At 39.6% G+C, this 22,738-nt stretch overlaps 1 protein-coding gene across 2 annotated transcripts in view; it reads right to left on the reverse strand.

Moving 5' to 3' along the window:
• cep290 (centrosomal protein 290) overlaps positions 1–22,738 on the reverse strand; it is a 48,505-nt gene that overhangs the window by 5,929 nt on the left and 19,838 nt on the right. Inside the window, exons 28-43 of one of the 2 annotated variants that reach the window (XM_044357517.1) lie at positions 20,805–20,916; positions 18,666–19,121; positions 18,271–18,435; positions 17,946–18,053; positions 17,610–17,744; positions 17,254–17,523; positions 16,755–16,862; positions 16,220–16,419; positions 11,549–11,762; positions 10,721–10,858; positions 10,258–10,479; positions 9,484–9,606; positions 9,247–9,389; positions 8,110–8,265; positions 1,430–1,553; positions 172–939 (exon numbers count right to left, since the gene is read on the reverse strand). In XM_044357517.1, coding sequence (XP_044213452.1) covers positions 172–939; positions 1,430–1,553; positions 8,110–8,265; positions 9,247–9,389; positions 9,484–9,606; positions 10,258–10,479; positions 10,721–10,858; positions 11,549–11,762; positions 16,220–16,419; positions 16,755–16,862; positions 17,254–17,523; positions 17,610–17,744; positions 17,946–18,053; positions 18,271–18,435; positions 18,666–19,121; positions 20,805–20,916 — 3,442 coding nt within the window. The remainder of the gene's footprint in view (positions 1–171; positions 940–1,429; positions 1,554–8,109; positions 8,266–9,246; positions 9,390–9,483; positions 9,607–10,257; positions 10,480–10,720; positions 10,859–11,548; positions 11,763–16,219; positions 16,420–16,754; positions 16,863–17,253; positions 17,524–17,609; positions 17,745–17,945; positions 18,054–18,270; positions 18,436–18,665; positions 19,122–20,804; positions 20,917–22,738) is intronic. The other variant, XM_044357518.1, reaches the window with a different exon arrangement.

The following is a 22,738-nucleotide window of genomic DNA, read 5'->3' on the forward strand; positions in this document are numbered from 1 at the left end:
TCTTCTTGGGTCGGGAACTTCATCTATCTACACAACACCATGGAAACCTTTGGTCCATGACAGACAATGCAGGAGGGGAACACACCAGCACACTACCAAGCCTTTGTTTTGTTCTGCTACCACTATTGCAATGCTATCACAGCACTGGGTAACTACGGGGGCCTGAAGTACCTTCAGATATTTAAGAGATCTCCTTTCTCGTTTTTGTCCACCATCATCCCTCTTTTTACTGATAAACCTCTCCAGGTGTTTGCTTGGTATGGAGCTCGAGTCAACATCTGGATCTGCTGAGCAGGACTGTTCTGGATTATCATCCTCTGTTGCCTCCTTTGTAGTCTCAAGCGCTTTATCTTTCAGTTCAATGTGTTCTTCAGTCTCTTCTGCCCTCATTCCCACATCATCATCATCATCTTTATCTGTATCTTGACCATCTATTTCTCCGCCACCCTCATTTTCCACAGTTTCATTCGTTTCACCACCCGTCGCTGCAGCTGGCTCAGAGGATGACATAACTGATCCAGGTCTTTCTGATGGATCATCAGGCTCAGGTTCTTCCTTTTCTTCAATCACACTCAGTTCAGAATCACCTGGGACGTCTTGTGTATTTTCTACATTATCTGCGTCTGTTGGCCTCTCACCTTCTTCAGTTTGATCTGCGTCAACGTCTTCTTCATCTGTGTTTTCAGCCACATCAGCACTTGATCGCTTTTGTTCAGTGCAAACCTTTGCTCCCACAAAGCTGGTTTGAGTTTCGCTATCTGTCTGGCTTTGCTTTGGCTCGATCTCATGGTCAAAGGTGTCTTCATCGGCTTCAGGGCTTACAGAGCGGCTGCAGTATTTAGCAGGGCTGGGTGCTGTTTTTCCTTCCCATGACCCATCCGCAATATCAAAAGTGACAGAACAAATCCCTTTCGAAGCCTGGAAGCAGAAGCGTTTGTCCTTCACAGGCAATGAATCAGATTGAATCCAGAAAAGAAAGAGATACATAAAGAAAGACAGTAAAGAAAGATACATGGGGAGATAACAGGAAAACATCTTTGGCTCCTTAAAGTAGAACAGGGTTAAATCATACAGAAGTGAACATGTTATGTTCAGTACATATAGTAATATGACTGCCTGCTGTGTACTCTCCACTGTCTCCCTGCAATAAACTTGAGGTCTTGTAATACAGTCATGTAAAAAAGATAGGACACCCCATGAAAACCTTTGTCTTTTTCAACATATTTAAACATATGGACATTTGATTTTCATTTTAACAATATTAACAGATGGAGGTAATATAATTAAACAAATAAAACTGAAGGAATGTTGTTGTTGATTTATTTTTGTTGATCAAGTAGTGAACAAATCTTATTTTTGTATGCTGTGTTTCTGAATAAATGTCGCACATTCATTAGTCATTATGTTGTGTATGCTAATAAGCACTTACAGAGGGTCTTGATGGAGGCTCTTTGGATATTTGGCTCTCTAAGGAGTGGAGTCTCTCCTCCAGGTAGCGGTTCCTCAGAGTCAGATTCTCCATGGCGGCATCACGAGGTAAAGCCTGGTGCTGTCTGCAAGTTCAAAGAGAGACTAAAGGTTTTAGTCTAAATTATGTGGATATCTGCTGGGATTATAAACTGACAGCATGTCTGAGATGTTCTGTGGAGCCGGACCAGCAAGTGCTTTGTAAACCAAAAGGAGGATTTTGAATTGTATTCTGAAAACAACAGGTAGCCAGTAAAGGTTCTGGAGGACTGGAGTTACATGATCCGATCTTTTTGTCCTGGTCAGAACTTGCGCAGCTGAGTTCTGGATAAATTCTAATCTAAGCATTGTTTTGTTTGGAAGACCCATAAACGCAGATTTGCAATAATCCAGCCTGCTCATGACAAATGCGTGCATGAGTTTCTCTGAGTCAGATTGAGAAAGAGGGACTTTGATTCTGGAAATGTTTCGGAGTTGGAAAAAGGAAACCTTGATGATGCTGTTAATATGATCCTTAAAGCTGAGTTCACCATCCATGGTTACACCTAGGTTCTTAATCTGGTCATTTGTTTTTAGTGATCTGGACTCCAGGTACTCACACACAAGTTGTCTCTGGGCTTTAGCACCTATGACCAAAATCTCACTTTTCTCCCTGTTCAGCTGAAGGAAGTTTGCTGCCATCCAGTGGTTGATTTCATCCAAGCAACTGACTAGAGAGTTTATAAGTTGGAAGTCATCGGTGGATAGTGAGATGAGAAGCTGCTTATCATTGGCATAATTATGGTAGCTGATGTTATGTTTGCTGATGATGTAACTAAGGGAAAGCATATAAAGGTTAAATAGTTTATTCACAAAGCTCTTCAAACTGAAGATATTATCCTTTTATTTGTCTTTATTTGTCCCCACAGCTTTCAAGGCTTCAATGGTAAAACCTCTCCTCAAGTAATCAAATCTAGATTACTGAGAGCTGAACAATTACAGACCCATTTCTAATCTACCTTTCCTTGTTCAACTTTTAGAAAAAAACGTTTTTAATCAACTACTTGTCCATCTAATCAACAACGGCATTTTAAAAAAAACTCCAATCTGGTTATCAAGCAAACAGCACTGAAACAGCCCTACTGAAAGTTGTAAATGACCTGAGAATTATTGTGGATACAAACAACTTGGCTGTCCTTCTTCTCTTAGACCTCAGTGCACTTTTGATACAATCGACCACAAACTTCAAGATATGCGCTTGTGTTCAAACCACCTGTGGTTCGGACCAATTAGTGTCCTATGAGGATTCTCACATGATGAATCCAGCTGCCTCGCAAGGTAAGACGGTGAGAGACGGTGATAGACAGATGGTTCATCCAATCACCTGCCGAGTGTTTTTTTGAAAGTGCCTACCCTTTTCCAAACAGTTTCCAAGGACGACTTCTCAGATGGTTCTGTGTAACAAACCATCTGGCGCTTTGGGTTATAAGAAAGCTACAGCTAGAATGCTGCGGCCAGAGTCTTGACTAAAACAAAGAAAATGGATCACATCACCCCACTGCTTAAGACACTGCACTGGCTACCTGTATCTTTTAGAATTGATTTTAAAGTTATTTTACTTGCTTTGAATAACCTTGCTCCTCCCTACATCAGAGATTTTCTTTCATTTTATGTTCCACACAGGTCACTAAGGACCCCTGCTGCTTCCCTTTTAAACGTTCCTTATGTGTCCCATAAAAGTACTGGTGAGGCTGCCTTCTATTTTTATGCCCCTAAACTGTGGTACACACTGCCTCTGACATTACAATGGCAAGCTTTCTCTGTATTTTTTAAAAGGAAAGTATGTTTTTAATCTGGCTTTCAATTTTAATTTGGAGTAATGTTACAGCTTTAGCTTTAGTTTTTAAGTTTTAATCATTACTTGTTTATCCCCACATTAATCCCTAGTGTTTATTTAATTGACTTTTGTTCTATTTTTGAAACTTTGTTTTATTGTTGTAATTTTAAGTCATGCAAAATTTTATTTATTTTTGCCTTCTGTGTTGTTGTAATCCTGCCATGTGAAGCACTTTTGGCTGCATGTTTGTATGAAAGGTGCTATATAAATGAAGTTGAGTTGAGCTGAGTTGGATCTGGAACTTATCAAACACATTTTGCAGACTGGCTTCAGCTACAAATTCCAACAGAAAATGCTAAACTTGAAAAGTCTGTTTTCCAATATCCTGCTCAATCATCAAGAAATAATTCAGAACAGATCCTTAAGCTCAACACTAGTATCCCTGGGTGGTTTCAGAGAAGTCATTACAGTGTTTCCTCTAGGATTTTTTTCAGCTGCTGGGCAAAAGGGTGTTGTACCTGGTTGGTACGCGCATACCGCAGGTGTAGTATGCTTGTCTAATCTGTGTATCTTGAAAAGATTATATGGTTTGTAGGTAGAGCCAGAATTCAATGTTTACTTTGTGAATTGCTATTAACATGTTTGCACAATGTATATAATTGTTGTCAAATAATTGGTTGAATACCAAATAACACAATTGTCGAATATTTTGAGATAATATTTTCCCAAGAGTGCACATAGGTTTCTCCATTTCATAGTTGGGCTGTACAGTTTGTTCTGGTTAAAAGCCGATTATGGGCTATTATTTAATCATTTGCTTTTGCTACTCCTGTGGACAAAGTGTGATAGGACTCGTGTTGCACAATGTCTGCCATGGTAGTTTTTTATGCTTTGCTGTTACAAAGATTGCTTAAGGACTTGGATGTCATCAGGACAAAGCAGTTAAAAGCAGTCTTAAAAAACTGACAACATTTCTTAATACAAGCTATTTTGGTCTACATTGTATGCAATTTGACTTTAGAGCAAATCATTCCGAAACTGCTATCTTGCACTTAATAGAACAAATTAAATCAAGACTTGTAACTTATCAAACACATTTTGCAGACTGGCTTCAGCTACAAATTCCAACAGTAAATGCTAAACCTGGAGAGTCTGTTTTCCAATATCCTGCTCAATCATCAGGAAATAATTCAGAACAGATCCTTAAGCTCAACACTAGTATCCCTGGGTGGTTTCAGAGAAGCCTCTGAAGTTTCCTCTAGGTTTTTTTTCAGCAGCTGGGCGAAAGGGTGTTATTGTACCTGGTTGGTACGCGCGTACCGCAGGCATAGTATGCTTATCTAATCTGTGTATCTTGAAAAGATTATATGGTTTGTAGGTAGAGCCAGAATTAAATGTTTACTTTGTGAATTGCTATTAACGTGTTTGCACAATGTATATATTTGTTGTCAAATAATTGGTTGAATACCAAATTACACAATTGTGGAATATTAGTGTGATAGGACTCGTGTTGCACAATGTCTGCCATGGTAGTTTTTTATGCTTTGCTGTTACAAAGATTGCTTAAGGATTTGGATGTCATCAGGACAAAGCAGTTAAAAGCAGTCTTTAACAACTTACAACATTTCTTGATACAAGCAATTTTGGTCTAAATTGTATGCAATTTGGCTTTAGAGTAAATCATTCCACGGAAACTGCTATCTTGCACTTAATAGAGCAAATTAAATCAAGACTTGACAAAGGAGGAGTATTTGGTGTTGTATTTTTAGATCTGCGTAAAGCATTCGACACAGTCAATCATGATGCCTTAATATCGAAACTCTAAATTTAACTTCTCATCTAGAGCATTGGCATGAGTGTCTTCATATTTATCTAATAGGAAACAATGTGTTAAAGTTTGTGACGCACTGTCCAGTAACATGAAGTACACATTGGGTGTTCCACAAGGGTCAGTGTGAGGTCCCCCTATTATTTAGCCTATATCTTAATGATCTCCCTAAACAGTGTCATGATGTAGACCTGCAAGTGTATGCAGATGACACTGTTGTGTACACACATGCAAAAACAGCTGAGTTAGCTGCTGCTAAGCTAACAATTGCATTTGAAAGGATCGCACATTGGCTTGATCAATCATGTCTGAGTCTAAATGTAAACAAAACAAAGGGTATGTTTTTCTCTGAAACCATGGTACAACCTCCTAACGCTGATATTCTCATCAAAGGTGAAAGGATTGACATAGTCACTGATTTTAAATATCTTGGTGTGACATTGGATCCAAATTTGAACTTTAAGAAACATGTTAAAGTACAATTTAGCAAATTTTAGACATATTAGAAACTGTCTCTCTTTGGACGCAGCCAAGATATTTATGCATGCTATGATTCTTTCCCATATGTCTTATTGCATTATATGTTGAAGGCAGGCTGGAGAAACAGCCATAAGACCTCTTGAGTCCTTACACAAACAAACTCTAAAAACTCATACATAAACATTTTAATGGTTTGGCCCCTCCTCCACCACATGACTTTGTGTACACTTGCTCAGTAAGCTCTATTAGATCCTCCAGAATATCCTCTATACAAGATTGTACCAAACCATTTCGTCGCACTGCATTTGGGCAGTCAGCTTTCTCTGTGAAAGCCACAACTCAGTGGAATGCCCCACCTGATAATATGAAGAGTTGCAGTTCCATCAGTACATTCAAAACCAAATTAAAAAATCTGCTAAAAACTACTCAGCTCTGTAACCACCAATCAAAGTGGAGAGAGAGTGTGGGCGACCATTCCTTTGAGTTCAGTGGAGCAGACAGCTCCGCAGTTGTGCAATTGTGACTTCATGATATTTCATAAAATTCTGAAGCAGCAGTGGCAATAAACATATATAATGGAAACACAAGGCGTGATAAATCTTAGCTCTACATGCTTTTGTAGAGATGCTAAAACTAATTAGAGTTCAAACCCTGAAGGGCTAGAACCCTATTGTTTTTGTGCCAATTTATTATTATTTTTATTCTGCCTTGAGTGAGCCAGAGACATGAAACTCGGCCTTATGACTGGAAATGATGTGAAATTACTTCACAAGAAACATGACTGCAATTGGCTAGATCGTGGTGCTATAAATCACATTCCAAAAAAAAGGTAAAAATCAAAAAAATGGAAGGCCTCACTATGTGGGCCGGCCACCCGCATAGTGAGTCCGACACACATATCCAGCTCAGTGTGCTCTACAAAAAAGCCATTTGGACCATAAAAGTCCACCGTGATGGATTTTTTTTTGGTAATTTGCATAAACTGAAAAAGAGTAATGTGACATCTACTTTTTGGATTTTGACTGTATCTACACCAAATTTGGTATACAGCCTTGGGGGACTGAGATAGACAATTCTACTATAAATGAGCAAGATCAGACCAAAAACATGGCCACCATCGATCAAAAAATTATGCCAAGGGCAGGGCTTAGCAGGAAACTGGCCATAACTTATTGACCATTTGTCCAATCATCATAAGTCTTTGTAGATGTCTTTAATCTGTGTTTGGGAAAAGGTCCACCAAAGCATTTTAAGCTTGACACACAGGGGGTGCCACAAATGCCATGGACAGAATTTCACCAATTTTGGTGCAAATGCTCTGGGGGCAAGTATTAACCAAACTCTTAAGTGTCATATTGATTGGTGCATGTGGGCGTGGTCTATTCATCATTATCCGCCTTTTTATGCCTTCTCTCAATTTGCTGTGAGCTGGAACAAGCTACAGACAGTAAACTTGGCACCATAACCGGAAATGATATGCAAATGCCACACAGAAAATACGATCCCAATCCGCCTGATAGTGGCACTATAATTAACAGCCAAAAAAGTGAAACTTTGAAAGGCCTGCTCCCCCAAAAACACCTCGTGGACAATAATGGCCACCATGATGGATTTTTTGCTAATTTGCATAAACTGAAAAACAGTAATGTGACATCTACTTTTTGGATTTCGACTGTATCAACACCAAATTTAATATACCACCTTGTGGGACTGAGCTTCACAATTCTACTACAAATAGGCAAGACTGGTCCAAAACCATGGCCGCCATCGATCCAAAAACTTTGCCAAGGGCAGGGCTTAGCAGGAAATTGGCCATAAATCAAGTTTTCTTACAGCAATCCTGATTAAACTCATTGGAGACATCCTGCACTATGTCTTGAATGTACATGCCAAGTTTCCTTCACATCCTATGAAGGGGGGGCAAATAGTGACACTTTCAGTGTGCAATTATTAAATTATTAATGCATGTGCGCCTTCCATTGCATTACCCTTTTTCTCTTTTCATAAGCCTGCCATTAACTCCAGTCAAAGTATTTACTTTTGCTAAGTCTTTTTGGAGGAAAATATTAATAAACAGCACTTGTGTAGATTTTTTTCATTAATGAGCTCCTCATTTTGACTGGTTATCTAATATTCTTTTATTACTGCTTTTATTACTTCTTACATATTATTATTTTTTATTGTTACTTGTGTTCTGCTATGTTTTTAATGCTCCTCTTATATTTCATCTTCCATAAAGCCCACTGTTTTGCATTTTTTGTTTGAAACACACTATATAAATAATAATTTAGTATTATAATTGTTTATATTATGATGTATATTTGGCACACTTGTGCAATTGAAGAGGGCTGCTGTAACTCTAAGTGTTTTTCTGAGTGTGCCACTGAGTATCAGTTTTATATGAAAAGTACACAACTGTATGCAGATATACTGAATCATTGTATTCTTGTATCTTTAAAATAAGCCATAATCAGGGCATTTTGAACAATACCAAAGATTTTGAAAGACTGATATTTACTTTATGGTGAGGATTTGTGTCTCCAGATCTGAGTTCTTTTTCCTCAGCTCCTCTATCTCCTTCTCCATTTCAGTGGATCTCACTCCAACCACCTGATCAGCAGTCACTCCTCGAGCCTTCAGCTTCTTTTGCAGTGCACTCTTCTCTTGCTCTAGCCTGCATACACAATAAAACACGCAAATGAAATGGAGGAGATAATTACAGCTGATAGAAATGTAAAAAAAAAAAAAAGGTGGGTGGTGGTGTGACATCTCCAATGACACCTTGGAAAGAAAACATTTTTGCTTCCTGTTCTTAAAAATGTGTACATTTGTAAGTGGCAGACACGTTCCGTAGTCACAGTTAGACTAACGTCCATCACTACATATCTTATATAATTTCCTTATAGAACAAACAAGTACATTAACTTTGTGCTGTCAACATAGTTCAATGTCAACATTAGTGGACAGTGTACAACTTAGTGTGATAGTTTAGAGCATCTGCTGAGCTACTGAAGACTTTTTCACATTCAGTGCTTCAAAATAACTGACTTTAACAAAGCTTTGGTAGATTATCTGAGAATTCATCATCATTCATCATTGTGTTTGTGCTTAATTGAGTAACAATCTGGAGTCAGTGAAATACGGTGCAACAGGCAGAAAATATACAGCTGTACAGCCAACCTGTGGGCTGGAGCTCATACCAGCTCATTGGCTGAGAGGCAGGTTACACCCTGGACCGGTCGCCAATCTATAATAGAGCTAACAAATGCAGACAGATACACACATTCACACTTGTGGGCTCTAGCTGTGGGAAGAAACATACAAAAATCTTTCTTCATTTGCTTTTTTTTGCATCCAGCACCTTTTCGTTGTGTGGTAGTGTGCAGCAGTTTTGGAACAGTATTACAACAATTTAAATTTTATGATCCACTTACTGACAGATTCCCTGTGTTGTGTGTAATGTATGCAGTTTCCTGACATCATTCTACATTTTGAAGCTAAATTTCATCCCTCTTCCTGTCATTTGAAGCCATATGTTCCAAGTTTACTAGTGCAGCTTTTGGTTGAAGTATTTCTTGATCAAACATATTGCTACATTATCTACAAAGACAAACTATAGACGCTAAATCATCCAGTATGATGTACACACACTGACCTGGCATAGAGGTCTTTAAGAGTGCTGAGCTGTTTAGATAGGGATTCACTCTCTCGTTCCTTCTCTTTCAGCGCATTCTTCACCTTCTCCATCTTGGCCTGCCATTTCTTGCCCTCCTCCCACCGCACAATTTCTTCTTTGCTCTGTCAAATAAAACAGAAAAAAAAAAAGTGAACATGCAATAGTAAAACTGCAGTAACACAAAATGTTTGATGCGGACTGAAGTGATGTGCAAACCTTTCCATGATCATCTTTGATATTTTTATTTTCTGCTCTTTTCTCTAAGTCTGACTCCAGCCTCCTGATCTTCTTCTGCAGATTCTCAATGGTTGGCGTCTTCCCATCTGGTTCTGGTTGATTCTAAATCGGCAAACACGAAGAAAAAGATTTTCATAGCACTTCATTAGGGACAGCGTACAGTGGAGACTGACAGTAATCCTAACATGCGTATAATTCGCTATGTAACTCAATGAGGAAAGCAAGGCACTAACACTGCAGAGGTTAGGGTCACGCCACATGGAATTATTTTAAAGATAAAAAGAGACAGAGATCTAGCCAAAGCCCCGGGAGGAATCTCATCTCCAACTTTAAAAATACATGCTATGAATACCTGAACATTGAATAATTAAATCAACTCTGATATCCACTGGAGGAATATATCTTAAATCTAACAAGAATGCAAGATTCCATTCTTGATGCATTCCTCATTTTATTTGCTACAGCAGGGAGCAGCAAGTTTTGCGTGTTTTCCATTTTAATGTTTTATCATGTTTCAAGGTCCGACTGTCTGCCTGAGTCAGAGGATTGTGGTCAGTCGTCCACATGATGTTATGCTGATAGTGGCTGGATCATGTGGTCACTGACTCGAGGGTGTCACTCTAGCTTATGTAATAATAATAACAACAACAGCCACAACAACAATAAGCTCCGGATCAAAGTCAAACCGAGCTGCACACTTCCGTACAGATCATTAATGTGGCGTGGTATTCCACACTCCTTAGTGATAATAACCTGAAGAGCGCTGCTGAGCCTCTTGATTTGCTGCTTGAGCTCCTGGATTTCCTGCTCTCTCTCCTCCTTTTCAGCCTGCAGGCGTCTCTGAGTTTTCTGACTCCTCTGGAGGTCCTGGTTTAGGCCGTCCACTTCCTCCTTCAGGGTGTTCTCCCTGCCTCTGGCTGCTTTAGCAGAGTCCTTCGCAACTTGAAGTTCTTCATTAAGGTCTTGCAACCGCACCTTAGGAGAGGTAAGTGTCTGGTGATATTCTACATTTTTCTTGTCAGTAAATATCATAAATGAAAACCAAAACCAACTGTGAGTTAAGGAAGTATTGTCTGTGTAATCTAAATTAATATACTCACTAGGCTTCTTTGTGGCAGTTAATTTAGCTCAACAGGGATTAATAAATGTCAATAATGAAATATAACATACATTATGCAAGAAAAACAAATATGCTGTGATGATATAAAGGTCTCACCTTTAGGTCTTTGGTGTGCCTGTCGACCAACATCTGTACGTTGAGATTCTCCTCTTTCTGTGCCGCGCTGGCTATGACTTGCTGCTCTGCTGCAGACGTCATTTCGGCCCGCAGTTCTAACAAAGCCTTACTGAGAGCCTGAGAAAACAAGGAGCAAAGAGATGCTATCGATGACGAATGTGATGAGTGCGGTTGTTACACCTCATTTGAGTTAATGGACCATCAAGCATTTTGTGCAAAGATGATTTGATTTCTCCCCACACACACCCATTTTCCTTGCAAATTTGATAAACAACTTTTTTCCTGTATGTAATCTGAGTGTTGAGAGATTACAGAACTTGGCTGTAGTTTTGAGACATAAAAAATGCATCATTGAAAATGCTTTTGGCACTTTTATTACACCTGAAATTGATAGAGATCAACTGTTCTTACTTTTTATATGACTAAAAGGGTTTCGGTGCCAGCATACACCAGGAGGATCACTAGGGAAATATCAAGATCAGGCCGCCTATCTATCATGCAGCCAGCAGAGATAAGATACTCACTCTTGTTTCATTTTTATTAAGAATTTAGAGCACCCAGTCCACCTGGCATGCACATCTTTGGACTGAAAACAAACAGAAGCACCGGGGGTAAACATGCCAACAAGACCCAGCATTTCCCCATTCCTCAGAAATTCATCTCAATCTCAATTCATCTACATAACGAAAGTTTAACTGATTGATTGATTGATTGATCTGGGTACATTTGCAAGGCAACAGGACTAACCGCTTTGTGTTGCTACCCATTATATCGCACCCAAAAACAAAGAGTAAAATTAGATAAAACCTTGAGCTGTTTCTCTTTCTGGGTGAGTTGTGCTTTCAGACGTTCCACCAGATTTTTCATGGTGTTGCTGGGGGAGCGGACGTTAGCCTCCTTCTGGGCCTCCAGCTCGGTTTGAAGGTAATTCATCTCCTTCTCCATCTGGGCCATTTGGCTCCTCTGATCCTCAGTCTCGCCAGTCAGAGCTTTCAGCTGGGCAGCATGATACTCCTCCAGCCTGCAACAAATCACCTCTGTTAGTTTGTTTTTACTGTTATTATAAACGTGGCTTTTAATTTATATCTCAGACTGGTGAGGGACAGTAATTTTTGACTTGCTCCAGTCATTACTTAGGCACTGGATCTATATAGTAAGGACAACTTTTCAGCTCACGAGTGTCTCTTTTGTGGTCTGTAGCTAATGTAATATGTAGGCGGTGTAATCAAAAGTACAGTTGAACAAGAGGACTACAAAAAAAGAAATAAGAATAAAAAAAGGAAAAATCACACACTTTAAGAGAACATGCTTAATCCAAAAGGTATTATACAGTGAACACAGAAAAAATAATACAAGCCATCACCGTAACTCATACAGCAAGTTACCTCATAATAATATAGTGATGAAAAAAATGCATTTTCTTACTGATAGAGACCAATGCCAAATTACCATAAGTGATTATTTTACTAGAAATACAGCTGTGCCTTTTGTAAGTTTATCCAGGGCTTTCTTTCTAAAGGTATTGAAATTATAAGAGGGGCTGTCTTATCAGAATCAGAATCAGAGTCAGAATCGTGTTTATTGGTACGAGGAATTTGACTCCGGTTTAGTGGCTCTCAGTGTACTTAAACAGAACAACAACACAACAATCTTCAGGAATATACACAAGGAATTTCTGTGTTTCTGTGAACTGTAAACAGGATACAAATAGTGCAAAGAAGTAAAGAGTGCAAGGAGTGATGAGATAAATATGACAAGGTAAGAAAATTATATGAATTTATATACATACTGTATAGTGGGTGGTTATGTACAGTATATACAGCCTGTTCAGATATACAGTAGTAAGTGAAATGTATTGCACATTTTGTATTTTAGACTAAAATAAATATATATAATTTGTAGGTACAGTGGGTATTATAGTGTTCCAGAGTTATTGTGCAGTGCCACAGTGAGTTAACTGTTCGTAAGTGTGGCGGCGACGGGGAAGGAACTGTTTTTGTGTCTGGTGGTTTTGGTGTACAGTGTTCTGTAGCGCCTACCAGAGGGGAGAAGTTGGAACAGGTTATATGCAGGGTGTGAGGGGTCTGCAGTGATTTTCCCTGCCCATTTCCTGACTTTGGAGGTGTACAGATCCTGGATGGTGGGCAGGTTGGAACTGATAATCTTTTCTGCATACCTGACTGTCTGTTGTAGTCTTATTCTGCCCTGTTTGGTGGCCGGTCCAAACCAGACAGTGATGTAAGTGCAGAGAACAGACTCGAATGTTGTATTTCCAGAGCTGGCACAGGAAGTATAACCTCTGCTGGGCCTTTTCGATGACTGTATCGATGTTGGACTCCCACTTCAGGTCCTGCAAGATTGTAGATTCCAGAAACCTGAAGGATTCCACAGTTGACACAGTGCTGTTGAGTATGTTAATGGGAGGCAGTCATGGGGGGCTCCTCCTGAAGTCCACTGTCATCTCCACAGTGAGCGTGTTCAGCTCCAGGTTGTTGTGACTGCACCACAGGGCCAGCTGTTGGACCTCCCTTCTGTATGCAGACTCCTTTCCGTCTCGGATGAGGCCAATGACTGTTGCATCGTCAAGGTGCAGTCATTGGTGTAGAGGGAGGAGAGCAGTTGGGAGAGCACACATTCTGAGGGCCAGTGCTGACTGTTTGCGTGCTGGATGTGATTTTTCCCAGCCTCACCTGCTGCTACCTGACTGTCAGGAAGTTTGTGATCCACTGAGAGGTGGAGGTAGTCACAGTGAGCTGGGTGAGTTTGGTGAGGAGGACTTCTGGGATGATGGTGTTGAACGCAAAGCTGAAGTCCACGAACAGGATTGTTGCATATGTCCCTGGGAAGTCGAGGTGTCCAGCTGTTGACTGCATCATCCACTGAATTGTCTGGCTAACTGCAGGTGGTCCAGCAGGGGGCCTGTGATGTCCTTCAGGTGGATCAACACCAGTCTCTTGAGGGACTTCAGTTGTTCAGTTCAGTCATGGAGGGTTTCTTGGGGACCGGTATGATCGTGGAGCATTTGAAGCAGGAGGGGACTTCACATAGCTCCAGTGATCTGTTGAAGATCCGTGTGAAGATGATCCTCCTCATTTATCGTCCTTCATCTTATGATAGGACAACTGCAATATGTGTAACAGGGAAACACTTTTCTTACGTAATTAGTACAAGTATGAGGGCTGATTTGGTTCCAAGCAGGGAAATTCAGCCCGTATGGTTGTTCTGAAATATGCCAGCGGGTAGGAAAAATCTCCATGTTTAGTATGCAATTTTAATACCGAAAGAATGATTCTTGTATTAGAGCCAGAGACGGAAATTTTCACCGGTTGGCAGGTCATGCGAACACATAGAACGATATTTCTGCCAAGCTGGCAGATTCCTGGGTGCCTTGTTGGCAAATCATTTTGTTATAGATAGGATGGTGTTTTTTTTTCCCCTGGTTGGCAGGTTGTGTGCATGCAAAACAACATTTCTTGTATGCAGGATTAGTTTGCATGGAAGGGAGGGAATTTTTTACACATAGGGTAATAACTCTGACATGCCCGGCAATTCTGCTTAGTCAGCCAGGCAGGCAGATTCAGCCTGGTTAGCACGAAAAAATCCTGATCAAACATAAATGACTGAAATGGTCTATTTCTTTTTTGCATTAACTAGCCAATTATGGCCGATCAGCAGCGAGCGCTGACCTGATTTCTGCTGTGAAGGAAAGTACGGAGATCTACAGGGAGTTGCTAGGTTATTAGGTACAACTAGTAACCAAGCTAGCCCTAATGCTATTCAATACACTGCCATTAATCCTACATTTATTATCATGTTCAGTCATTTTGGATTCTGTAGTTTGTGGTGGTGTTGAATATTAACGCATTATACTTAAAAAGTGTTTAATATTTTGCCCACCGCCATTCATATCAGTTAGCCTGTCATCATTTGCCTGAAATGCCTATGTCCCACTGCACTGCTGAACTCTTGCAAGCCCTCCTTAATCTGCTTTCCTTTAGCTGCTTTTTATTAACTTTTAACCCCTTAAAGTCCAGCTTCCTTGGATTTCCATTTAAGTAGTTTTAAGGCTGTCTAAGTCATCTTATTTCAAACAGCCTGGCAGTATCAGTCTGTTCGATCTCTTCGTTGAAAATGTATGGTGTTTAAACCCAAGTACTCCATGTTTTGTATAGTTACACTATTCCATCAAATGGAAATATACTTGTGGTTTGTGCATCTTTTTTTCCCGTAAAACTTAGCCTGATGAAGTTTTCTGAACACTATTTGGCTGCAGAGTTTGCACCACTGATTTGTGGGTGAAGAGGTTAATATCACTACTGGAATTTTGACCAAAATGTAAAAACCAAAATAAAGAAAACTAATTAAGAAAATACAAGATGACAGAAAATAAATAATAAAACAGCTCAACTATTTGTGGTCCAAACAAAACATTTCAAAATATTTTAAAAAGGTTAACTAACTATATCTGCTCTATGTATATTAATTGAATGAATATAAATGTGTTACTTCAAAGTCAAGTCTTAAAACCTTTGAATTATTGTATTTGAGTTATTTTCATAATATTTAATTCAATTTTCAAAAATCCATCCTGAGACTTTTTTGGGCTTTAAGTGTACGTTGTGCTTGAACTGTGTCCTTGAAGCTGACCTTGTACATGTCATTCACATTACTATAGGGCTTTTCACACATTACAAGTAATCCTGGCTAGGATTTCCATTAACCCGGGTTCACAGATGAATTAGTGGGCATTTCACATGTTCAACTTCGAATGTGTGATAATTCCTGTTAAGCTTGGGTTCACTGAACTCCTCTCCACGGCACAGTCATACATGACCCCGTGGGTAAACCCCCAGTTGCGATCATCAGTGTCAATCGAGGCTAGATGAGGTGAGATTATGACATTTGTCTTATCAATTCTCCACAAGTTGCCTTCTGTGAATGCCATTGTTAATGTTAACAATATTAGCCCTGAGCTAATATCCGGCTCTCTTCCACGTGTACATGTAAATACTATCTGCCTGTTAATACACATGTATATAGTGTTATTGCTTGTGTTTGTATTGTTTAATGTTTCAATTGCATGCAGATTTGCTCTTTTTTTTTTTTTTTTTTTTTTAAATCTGCCGTTTGCACCATCTCCTAGAAACCGCAAGAACTTTTCGTGTTCCCTGCGCTGTATAATGACAATAAACTAGAGAAATTGAGTAATTAATGTAAACCCTGGGTTACTCTTGTTTCACATGAGTGACACAAAGGTTTCAGTTAGCCTATGGATGATAAAATGAAGGTGTGAAAAGCCTTCGTTGTTGATATATTTGCATCAATACCGCTATTTTTTGTACTCACTTACCTGACTTAAAGGAAATGTATATGTAAAGGATTCTGACGCCGCTTTAATATACTCTTCACAGGCGACCACTGGGTCAAATTCAGAAAAATAAAACATTAGGGACCCTAGTTTAATAAAGGGATAATCACTTTGACATCTCATCAGCGTGTTTCTTAGCCTGTGTTTCCATGGCGGTCCTCTGTCGCTCTAGATCAGCGGTAGTCAGCTTCAGCTTCTCTGTGATGGAGGAGAGCGAGATGTCCTGTTCAGCCACTGTCTGCTCCAACTCCGCCAGACGCTCCAGATGCTTGGATGTTGGTACCCTGATAGTGGGTTTCTTCATCAATTCCTGGACAAAGGAATGACGAAGCATTAAGCAAAATACTTAAAGGACAGCTTAAAACTTCAGGTAGCGCTCAGAAACTCACGGAGGGCTCTGTGTCTGTTAATACATTTATTCTTCACTCAACGCTTTGCATTACAAACATTGGTTGTAAGTATGAAATGTTATGTAACATACAGTATGCTTAGAAATAGAATATGACATCTCTGGATATATATTTAAATATGATGTCATGGACTAGACTTAGTACCGATGTTGTTGTGAGTATAGGCCAAAGCTATTTAAGCAGAACAAAAAAAAGAAAAAACACCATTCACAGTGAAATATGGATACATCAGTACCATTGCTGTCTGCTTGAAACGGTCCAGGGATGTGTCCGTGTGCAAGTCCAACTTCTGATGAAGCGTTCTCAGCTCCTCCTGGTGTCTCTTTATCATCTCCTCTTGATCCTGGCATCAACAAGGTGGAGATAAATGAAACAGAGACACACTTCAGATATAAAACGTTTACCTTCCTAAAATGTTGTTGCTCTTATTCTAACATCCAAGCAAGGTTTCTATATGGGCCACACATTCACTACTACGTTAAACACAATGGTCAGAATATTTCTGTGGAGATCTACGAGGGATTGATAGTCCATATTAATCTAAACTGAGATTTTCCATCAGTTGGAGATTTAAAACATCCATAAACTATTCATAAACTCCAACAGGCAGATCTGATCACTGAAGAACGTTACAGATTAGCAAATGCCTCTGAAACAGCACACAGGAATAACATAAAAGAGCTGTTGCATTGTCAGTCATTGCATGTCCAGTATTTCTCCCTGTATTATTGTACCTGTCTGGCTTGAGCAAGCTGGTTCTGGTATTTCTTTAACAAATCCTCTTTTTTGTCAAGTCGACCTTGAAGGTCTTTGATGGTCTGATGAGCCAACTTGAGGGCCGGCTGGCTGTCTGACTGGCCTTCTTCGTGCTTGGCAAGATCAGCTAGCAAGCGTTCTCTGTTGGCAGCAGCCGGGAGGCGAAGACGCAGCTCATTGATCACTCTGTCCCTGGACACGATGTTCTGCTCTGCCTTCCACAGAGCTGCTTGTTTCTCTTTCAACTTCTGCACACAAAGGAATCAGAATTCAAACAATCTGGTATGTGTTTGATTTTTGAGGAATACATATTAAGATGGACAGAATACTATACCTCATCCAAACTTTTGCAGGTGGCCTGTGTTTCCAAGATGGTGCGAACATGCTCTCTGATTTTACCCAAAGCAAACTCTAATTGATGAGCAAGAGGTAGACTTGGGTCTGGCAGGTAGCCTGTTCCTTCTTCAAACTGAAAACAACCAAAACAAATCAGCCAAGAGGGCAGAGTGGTGACAGGTTGAAGAAAACACATTTTTATTTTTTTGCTGAGTTTGAGACCAATTTAAAAAGCGGAAAAAAGCGGAAAAAGCCAGTGATTACTGATTGAACAGGTCTAACTTACTATTAATTTGAGAAATATTAGCATCAAAGACTGTAAACAAAAGTTTACCTTTTCGGCACTACCCAGAATTTCATTCTGATGCTTCTCGTAATGGTCCACTTGGCGCTCTAACTCCACCTCTCGCTGATCCCACACAAGCTGACGCTCGTCTTGAATCTTGACATGGCAAAGACAAAGAGGTTTCTGTATAACCATGACATATGTCTGTAGATAAAAGCTCCCTTTAAAGTGCTATGATACAGTATATATAACTAAGTCATACCTTAATAATCCATGAATTAATGAGTGTATAAGGTTTATAGATGTTTGTCACAATAAAGGACAAACAGTTTTTGCACTGTTGTGAACATGTGAAAAGATGTTTTTCTCTTACCGTGTTTTGCTGCACAATATCCTCTTCAAGTGATTGAATGGTTCGTTCCTGCTCTGACACCAGGTTCTTCAGGTACCTGATCTCCTCCTTCTGGACCACCAGTTCCCTGCCTTTCCTCAGCTCCTGCAGGCGAGCTTCTTCCATTTTCTTGTGCCACTCAGTTACCTGTTTGAAATCATAACATGTCCCGCAAACAAATGAGATCACAAGACCAACGGTATTATTCTACCACAACTGTGATAAAAATGTTTTTTCATAGGAAGGTTGTGGCAAAAATAAGGCTACCAATTCAATTAATCTGTTAATCAACCAGAAGCTAAGGACGATCTATCCTTCCAAGATAGATCTGAACTGGATAATTACTTGTACCAACAGCTACATTTGTCCCTACTGACCTTCTGGGCCCCTTTCACATCCTTCAGTGTTGAGATGAGCTCCTCCAGCCCTCGAAGCCGCAGTTCCAGCTCTTCCGCCCTTCCCTCTGCCTTCCTTCTCTCCTCCTCTGCCTTTCTCTTGTCCTCTTGAGCTTTTGCTCTGTCCTCCTGGAGGCTCATCATGGTCACAGAGAATTTTTCCTGCTGGGGGAGCGGCAGTGCTCCGGCAAACTGCCTACGTAGTGACTGGATGGTCTGCCGTAGGTGCTTGGAACGATTTCTTCCCTCCTGGTGGGCAAGGAACAGAGCACGCTCACTGGCGTCCAGCCGCTGTTCAGCACGCAGCTTGTAGGTTTCCAGCTGCTGGATATGAGAGGTGGTAGCCTCCAGCTTCCCTAAAGCAGCTGACTCACTGAGCTGCAGAGCCACTATGTGCTGGTGGAGCTTCGCGATGAGGGCCTTCTCATCTGACTGTGACTGAGGAAAAGAGATGACACTGATGTTGAAACAATTTCACGTGATTCCTTGAGTGATCTAACAAACTGCTACACTATTAGGTTAGTTTGTGTTTTGATTGATTCATTTTAATACTTCTTTTTTTTACCAATCCAATACTGAGAGGGTGAGCTATTATTCAAGTGTGACAAATACAAGTATATGAGTTTACTTTTAATTTTATCTACAGGTCATTTGTAAATGTTTTAAAACCACTATGCCATAACTAGAGCTAAAAAGGTCAGCCAATAAAAAATTAATCTGCAACAGTTCTGATAATAGAATAATGCATTTAAGCAAAGTGACACAGATTTTGTGGTTCCAGCTTCTCTAATGTAAGAATTTCCTGCTTTTCTCTAGTTTATATAATTGTAAACTGTTCAGGTTTTGGATTATTGGCTGGACAAACAAAACAATTGAAGATGTAACCTTGGACTCTTAAACTGTGATGGACATTTTTTGCTATTTCCTGATATTTCTATTGCTATTTACTTCTATTTCTGATATATTTTTAGGGTGAAATCCCATTTACTATTGCAAAAAATCTGCTCCCTGCTTAGTACACTAATACATGCTTTTGTTTCTTCAAGACTAGATTACTATAATGTCTTATTCTCTGGTCTACCTAGCTGCAATATTAAAAAACTACAACTTGTGCAAAATGCTGCCGCCAGAATGTTAACTAGAAATAGAAAATGTGACCATATTACTCCAGTTCTAATCTCCCGTCACTGGCTCCCAATCCAAGCCAGATATGACTTTAAAGTGCTTCTCTCAGCTTATAACTCACTACATACCATATCTTTCTGACCTCATCACCCTTTATACTCCCCCTTGTGCACTCCGATTGCTGGATATCTTACTGTTCCCAGAATCAAGAAAAAAATCAGTAGACAGTCGACTGTTCTCCTACCGAGCTCCCTATCTCTAGAACTAGCTACCTCTTATAATCAGGGAAGCTACTTCCGTTGAAATCTTTAAATCTAGACTCAAAACATATTTATTCTTGCAATCATATGACCTGCCTTAACATGATTGGCGTGGGTTTGATGTAGTCTTTTCCCCCAACCTAGTCTGCTGGTGCGCCATGTGGTGGATGAATGTCATGTATTGCACCCTTAATGTATGAAATTCACCTGGGTTTTGTGCTTCTTCTGTATTGCCCTACACTTCTGGGTGCGTTTATGAGACTATAGAACAGCTAGACTGTCTCGCTAATATCTGCATTCCTGCTATCATTGGTAGTGATGTGATAACATGTATGTGTCACTCGATGGGCCACAGATGGTTTTCTGTGTTTTGTTCTTTAAATTTTCCGTGTCGTCCCTCCTCGATTCTTTTAATATTGTTTGATTCTTTTAACCTTGTTTTACTGCTGGTGTGATTTGGCACTTTAAATAAATAATCCATCAGTTGTTTATATCAGGCAGTCCGCCTTATAGATGCTTCTGACTCACCAGTTTAAATCTTTTAGTGTACTGAACAGGAAACGTTTTCCCAAAATCAAGTGAGCCAGAGGAGCCACTGAGTGTCTAGCAGCATAACATCACTGTTGTTGCCTATTTTCAATGTGTTTAAATGTGTAAAAACTAGCATGTATGCTCAAAAAAACTCTCCTCGGATCAACAAAGTTTAAGAGAATAAAAAACACAACATATGGGTTACCTGGTAGTCCAGGATTTGTCTCCTCAAAGCTTCTACTTCCTTTTCCTTGGACTGTTGTCTGGCCTGCAGAGCAGACGCCTGCATCATGGCTACATCAGACACCTCTTGAAGCCTGTAAGAAAAATTACATATTACCATTTACATTCATTTTTTAACAGTAGAATAAGCCTAAATGCCTTTACCTTTACCAACTTCAACCAATATAGAAAATAAAAACACAGGAATGCTCATGCTTAATAGAGAACTGCTATGTAAGCCTGTTTCTGCCATAAATTACTGTCAGCTAACTTGACAGTTGTATAATGACATACTTATGGAAACAGTAATATTTGTAACTATAATTTACCTCGACTAATCGATTAGTTGAAGATTATGTACGATTTCAGTCGACCAAGATTTTCTTTACTTGACTACAGCCCTAATATTTTGACTGTTTTAAGTGTTTTAAGTTTAAACAGACAAAAGTACCCCAGTCTGGCACATGTGATTGCCTCACATTGTGGGACGGTGTGTGGAAAACCGTGTCTCCCCAGTGGTGCAGTCAGTAAGTCACCTTGTCTGGGGATACAAAGGTCCCTGGTTTGAGTCCCAGGGTGTCCAATTCAAACTTGCCAACCATGTGGCAATTTAGTTATTTATTTATTTTAAAGGTAAATCAAAGTGAAATTAAGGGTAAACATAACATAGCAGATGCTTTTAATAAGCATTTTATCAATGCAGGCTTAGCCACTCTCTCAAATGTCCATGTACAAGTTAAAGACAGTGTAGCTACCACTGTAAGTTGCCCTGGAAATTGTTTTCAATTTTTCCGCATTTCTTCCACTCAATTTTACAAAGCTCTATCAAGTCTTGATTGTAAAAAGTCTGCTGGTCCTGACCCAATTGAGCCCTATTTTTTAAAAACAGCTGCAGATCTGATTGTGAGACCCATTACCTATATTTTTAATCTTAGTGTAAGCAGTGGTTTGATACCCAGTTCCTGGAAGTCAGCATTTGTCCTTCTTTTATTAAAAGGTGGAGATCCCTCTGTCCTGAATACCCATATTTCAAGACTGTCCGTTAGGGCTAAAGTATTTGAATCTCTTCTAAACTGAACAGGTAAAACACTTTTTGTCTGACAGTATTTTAAGTCAAACTCAGTCAGGTTTTAGACAAGGACATAGCACTATGACTGCAGCCATATCAGTCACAAATGATATTATTACTGCTCTGGATGATAAAAAATCTTGTGTTGCATTTTTTATTGACCTATCCAAAGTGTTTGATTCAGTGGATCATAGTCTTCTCCTGCAAAGACTCAAACGTCTAGGTTCTAGTAACCCTGTGCTGAATTGGTTTTTGAACTATCTGACTGGGAGAACTCAGTGTATATCCATAGACAATTATAACTATGCATCTCCAACTGTAAAGTCAGGTGTTCCTCAAGGATCTATCTCAGGACCAATCTTATTTTGTATTTATATAAATGATCTTGATGTAGGATTAAATCCAGCAAAGGTACACCTCTATGCAGATGACACTATTATTTATACCATGGCACCATCTTTAAAGGTGGCAATGGATTCCTTACAGACTGCTGTCCATATTGATAACCCTCTAAAAAAATGTTTAAAAAAGCGTTTTCCTTTAATTGCTAGAAAAAGATTAGTCCAAAGTAACTTTTTGTCAGTTTTAGACCATGGTGATGTAATTTATATGCATACATCTTCATCTCTTTTGAAAAAAACTGGATGTAGCCTATTATGCTGCCTTGCGGTTTGTAACCAGTGCAAGTGAACGTACATATCATTGTCACTTATATGAAATGGTTCAATGGCCTTCAATGTGTTTAAGGAGAAAAAAAAAATTGCATTTTTTGTAATTGCAAAAGCTTTACTGGGTAAACGACCGCAGTACATATCCACTTTACTGAAATATTACTCCAGTAGCTATAA

Source organism: Thunnus albacares, chromosome 7 (assembly GCF_914725855.1).
Source record: "Thunnus albacares chromosome 7, fThuAlb1.1, whole genome shotgun sequence".
Taxonomy (NCBI): Eukaryota; Metazoa; Chordata; class Actinopteri; order Scombriformes; family Scombridae; genus Thunnus; species Thunnus albacares.